At 40.5% G+C, this 5,264-nt stretch overlaps 1 protein-coding gene across 2 annotated transcripts; it reads right to left on the bottom strand.

The window, feature by feature from the left end:
- Positions 1 to 49: 49 nt before the first annotated feature.
- On the bottom strand, positions 50 to 5,223 carry LOC106519109 (gap junction beta-6 protein). Of its 2 annotated transcripts, XM_014010645.1 has the most exons (6): positions 5,132 to 5,223; positions 4,804 to 5,006; positions 4,529 to 4,699; positions 3,600 to 3,752; positions 2,864 to 3,012; positions 50 to 1,103 (listed from the first exon to the last, which is right to left on the bottom strand). In XM_014010645.1, the coding sequence occupies exons 3-6, from the start codon at positions 4,697 to 4,699 to the stop codon at positions 893 to 895; spliced, it is 684 nt and encodes a 227-aa protein (XP_013866099.1). In that variant the 5' UTR covers positions 4,804 to 5,006; positions 5,132 to 5,223; the 3' UTR covers positions 50 to 892. The 2 variants fall into 2 exon arrangements, with proteins under 2 accessions (XP_013866099.1, XP_013866098.1); XM_014010644.1 differs by having other exon boundaries at positions 4,529 to 5,006.
- Between the last annotated feature and the right edge of the window lie 41 nt (positions 5,224 to 5,264).

The raw sequence follows: 5,264 nt of genomic DNA, 5'->3' as shown, positions 1-5,264 counted from the left end.
CTCTAATACTGATCAAGTTTAATTATAATCCAGTAGATGGAGCCCCAGATTATTTAATCTAGTTTCTTTATTTCATGTACAGAGTTCACATCAGGGTTTTTATTTTGATTACAAGAAATCTACACAAAATAATCCAGATTATTGACGTTAAACTTTAAATACTAAGCTACGTAACTGATGTGTGCATATGTATTCACCCCCTTTGTTTTGAAGCTTAAACCTTAGATAAAAATGATCCACATGTGAGCAAAATGATCTGTGCCTGTTGAAATTCAACACCTCTACCACAGACACACAGGCCAGAGTTAACTGGATAATAAAAACATGTTCTGAACTCTTGGGACCACCAACAAATTCTTTATTAGAAGATAGAAAGAGTTGATGTGGTCATATTTAAATCTTTGATGAATCCAGGCTTTAAAGTAGCTGTTAGAATTACTTTTTAAACAAATTTTAGAATTCTGCCCATTTTAATTAAGCACGCTTTTATTCTTGTGACGAGGAACAATTATCGGATGTTCTGGCAGTTCAGGGTATGATGTTTCTCTGAACTGGTCCTTGTGTACCATCTTACAAGTTTTTGGAACTTCTGTTATTACAAAAACTGACCCTCTTTTTTTCTCTCGGGTCTTTATAAGATCTTCTAGTCCTTTGGTACGTAGTGAAAAAAACCCTTACAGCCATTACCCTTATGACCAAAGACTCATAAATGTATTAAATTCATGTATTTCACAGTTRGTATTTATGGTTCACATTTCCCTTTGTGAGGAAGTGTATGTACACTCATGGGTCATTTCTAAGTGTCCCAGTAGTCTTTGTGATGACTTGGAGCTTGGGAAAAGGGAATTRGTTTACTGAAAAACAAATCCTTTCTTTGATCACCTCAATACTTCTACCTAGTGAGAGCTTTGGCAACAAGGTACGCTACTTCGGCCACATTCAGGACGATGCAGATGGATGAGGCGGTGGCCATGAAAACAGTGAAGATGGTTTTCTCCGTGGGGCGCGAGACGAAGCAGTCCACCAGGTTAGGGCATGGCCACTGGTCACACTGCACCAGTCGCGGCATCTGGAAGCCATCGTAGACCACGTACAAGGCATACCTGGAGAGACAACACACTGTTGCATTAAACCTGAAATGGGTCATCTAGTCATATTTAAAGGAGTGTTCTGTCTGATAGATCTCAGTGGTTGGACTAGGGGTGTAACTCACCAACTTTATCACAATATTTATTGATTTATTTGGAGGATGCTATGATGTTTCTGGATATCACAAAGTCTATCACGATACAGTTTTGATTCAATTCAATTCACAAGTCTGCGATTGATATGATATTGATATTGGGCATTTGATGACGATGTAGATCGATGTCATTTTCACTTGATGTAATTAAATCACGAATCATTTAATCAACATACACTCGCTGGTCACTTTATTAGGTACACCTGTCCTACTGCTCATTAAATGAAAATATCAAATCAGTCAATCACATGGCAGCAACCCAATGCATTTAGGCATGTAGACATGYCCAAGACGACCTGCTGCAGTTCAAACCGAGCATCAGAATGGAGAAGAAAGGTGATTTAAGTGACTTTGAACGTGGCATGGTTGTTGGTGCCAGACAGGCTGGTCTGAATATTTCAGAAACTGCTGATCTGCAGGGATTTTCATGCACAACCATCTCTAGGGTTTACAGAGAATGGGCCAAAAAATACCATGTTCATCCCTTTATGACCACAATGTACCCATTTTCCGATGGCTACATCCAGCAGGATAATGTGCCATGTCATAAAGTATGAATCATCTCAGACTGGTATCTTGAACATGACATTGAGTTCACTGTACTCGAATGGCCTCCACAGTCACCAGATCTCAATCCAAAAAAGTACCTTTGGGATGTGGTGGAACGGGAGATTTGCATCATGGATGTGCAGCCGACAAATCTGCAGCAACATGATGCTATCATGTCAATATGGACCAGACTTTGTGAGGAATGTTTCCAGTACCTTGTTGAGTCTATGCCACAAAGGATTAAGGCAGTTCTGAAGGCAAAAGGGGGTCCAACAAGGTGTATCTAATAAAGTGACTAGTAAGTGTATCTATGTGAATCAATATATTGTTACACRCCTAGTTGGTACCTTTTGGTCATGACATCAAACATCAAGCACCAAGTGTGGAGAAAAGGGTAAATGTCTGCCTCTGAGCCAACCCTTTCTTAAAAACTACCCTGGATGAAAAATTCTGCCCTGTTCTCCATACTCTGTACTCTTTGACTGATGATACAGCRGATAAAGTTGTCGTTAAAGGATGATCGTCGCCTATTGGTTGAATATTCTTCATTGACTGAAGACCCCCTATCTGGATGCACAGACGTCTCTGCACAGGTGATGGTCGTTGGATATCTTGGTTAATCAGGATTATCTGCACATTGTTTTCACCACCTTTGTTTTTTTTTTTCGAGATGTTTGGTTCGTTTCTCAAAGTGGTTGATTTCCTGATGAATAAATAGATGGTTGTCTTCCAGTCTGGTTGATCCATGGCATGATTCGTGGTTTCTTTGAAATGTTTCTTTTGACCTCTTCTTGTTATTTTCTCTTGTTGTTGCTGGAAATTGAATATCTGTTTGGGATATCTACTAGTGAGCACACATCAAAATTGTTTTTTGATGATTCAATACTGGTTGTTTTGGTATCGCTGTGGACTCTGATGTTGGTTCAATCATCCTCGCTGCTTTGGAAGCAACGCTGATAAAAACGTTCCACATTGTACCACTATTTGACAGAACATCACCCCCAAAATGACTAGACTATTCCCCAAACAAATATATTGATAAAAAGAGAACATCTGAGTTTCAGATCTTACATGAATCCACCTTCAAACAGAAGCCGGACCAGTAGGCTGCACAGGTACGTCCACCAGAGGGTGCCGGATATTGGCAGTCTCCTCTTCTTTAGCGTCTCCAACTCTTCCTCTTGTGCCTTGCTGCCAGGTAATCCAACTTTGCCCGAACTCTGTCATATCAAATTACTTTATTTGACATCAATAATCTATTAATCTAGAGATGTGATAAACAAGCAAAACATGCAAATAAACAACATTTATGTGACACACTAACAATCAGATGGATTTTATAAAGTGTACAGACTTAAAGGGGTAGACAATGAAACTGAAACACCTGTTATTTTAGCGTGGGAGGTTTCATGGCTAAATTGGACCAGCCTGGTGGCCAATCTTCATTAATTGCTCATTGCACCAGTAAGAGCAGAGAGTGAAGGTTCAGTTAGCAGGGTAAGAGCACAGTTTTGCTCAAAATATTGCAATGCACACGAGTTCAAAAGAGGACAAATTATTGGTCTTGCTGGTGCATCTGTGACCAAGACAGCAAGTCTTTGTGATGTATCAAGAGCCACAGTATCCAGGGTAATGTCAGCATACCACCAAGAAGGACCAACCACATCCAACAGGATTAACTGTGGACGCAAGAGGAAGCTGTCTGAAAGGGCTGTTATGGTCTAAAACCAGGTGTTTCAGTTTCATTGTCTAACCCCTGTGTATTGGACCATCGTGAACATAGGTCAGGACATGATGTTCGACGTACCTGGAGGAGCCGTCTCTTGTCGCCATGGTTACGATAAGCCACATACATCGAAACCATTAGCGTTGGTGTGGAGACGAAGACGAGCTGAAGACACCAGAGGCGGACGTGGGACACAGGAAAGTACTGATCGTAGCAGACGTTCTCACAACCAGGCTGAGAAAAAACATAAATAAAMCAGAGTAGCTCATATTTGTATTCAACATATTAGCTAACATTAAATATCTACGCTTTTGCAAGATGTTGTTTATTTATGTTTAGCGTTGTTCCCACAACTGAAAAGCTTTCACTTTATTAAATGCTGTTTGGTTACACAAACTAAAAAAATGATGTCCCACAAAAGTGTAAATGTTTAATCTCAAGGAATGTGTCATTTATTTCACACAGGTAGTTTGTTTTTGAGAAAGAGTTCCTTCAAAGGCCTGAAAAATAAACAATCGTTTGGTTAGCCTTTAGCCTAGCAACTTGTAACTAACAACTTAGAAACTTTATTGATATGTTTAGCAAGTTTTCAGACCCCTCTGGCGAAGTTTTTATTTTTTTCTTCAAAAAACGTGACAAGTTTATATTTTTCTGTCATTGGAGACTTTGGCGACTTTGCGTGTGAAAGCACCAATCAGTCTGCAGATACTATCCTCAGAGTGAGCCCCTCCCCTTTCCCAAGCACTGACAGCTGSTCCGTCTCACACCAGCCTCAAACCTTGTCTGCAGTCAGAGCAGAGAGGAGCCCCACTCCACTCTGAGTCCACATCACAAATGAATCAACAGCTCGAAATCTCACTCCAAGCTCAGGTTAAAACTTGAGAGCCCTGATTGAACATATTTATCTTAGTGGTGAAACACAAGCGGTCATGAAACGTATGTGTGAGAACTAACAGATGTAAAGGATTACACTGGGTTTACAGGATAACAAAACATGATCCCTCCCCTACCTGCAGGGTGTTACAGGTGAAATCCGACTGCTCYTCCCCCCAGACGCTCTCCGCAGCAACAACCAGAACCATAACCCGGAAAATGAAGAGTGTAGAGAGCCAGATTTTACCCAGAGAGGTGGAGTGATGGTTCACCCCAACCAGCTGAGCGTACAGAGCGGGCCAAGACATCTGTGGGTGCAGACAGAGACGTGGGACAGGGCCCGTTGTCCTAAAAATAAAAATTAGAAAACAACACGACAAAACTCTTATTCTTGTTAAAAATWTCTAAGGACCTGAGCCGGGGTTGAGAGTTGTTCTGGGTCTCCTGGGTTGTTTCAGCACAAAGTCAGCAGCAGAAGATGAAAGCTCCGGAGGAAACAAAAGACAAGTTTGAAAAAGCGAGAGGAGGACGGAAGAAGGCCCGGTGCCAACATTCATCAGAACATCTGAAGAACCTCCCTACCCACCGAACTGAGCCCACTGTTGTAAAAACTCACTGTAAAAAAAAAAAAAAAACATTCAGATTACACTGAAACTGTAAATATGCAAACATAAGGTTAACATTATTTCAGAAATAATTAATTTCAAGTATTAGTTTTAGTTGATTAGATCAGTTCTCACCTTGTATCCACTCAGTCAAGTTATTTTATTATAAAATATTTCACTAAAAATAAAAATCTTCATTACTTTAGAGGACTTTAAATGGATCTGAACAAAACTTGCAGCCCCTGCAATTCCTGAAGCTTCCCCACAC

Source organism: Austrofundulus limnaeus, unplaced genomic scaffold (genome assembly GCF_001266775.1).
Source record: "Austrofundulus limnaeus strain Quisiro unplaced genomic scaffold, Austrofundulus_limnaeus-1.0 Scaffold72, whole genome shotgun sequence".
NCBI classification, from domain to species: Eukaryota; Metazoa; Chordata; class Actinopteri; order Cyprinodontiformes; family Rivulidae; genus Austrofundulus; species Austrofundulus limnaeus.
The sequence above is the reverse complement of the archived record's forward strand: the minus strand, read 5'-3'. Positions and strand labels throughout refer to the sequence as shown.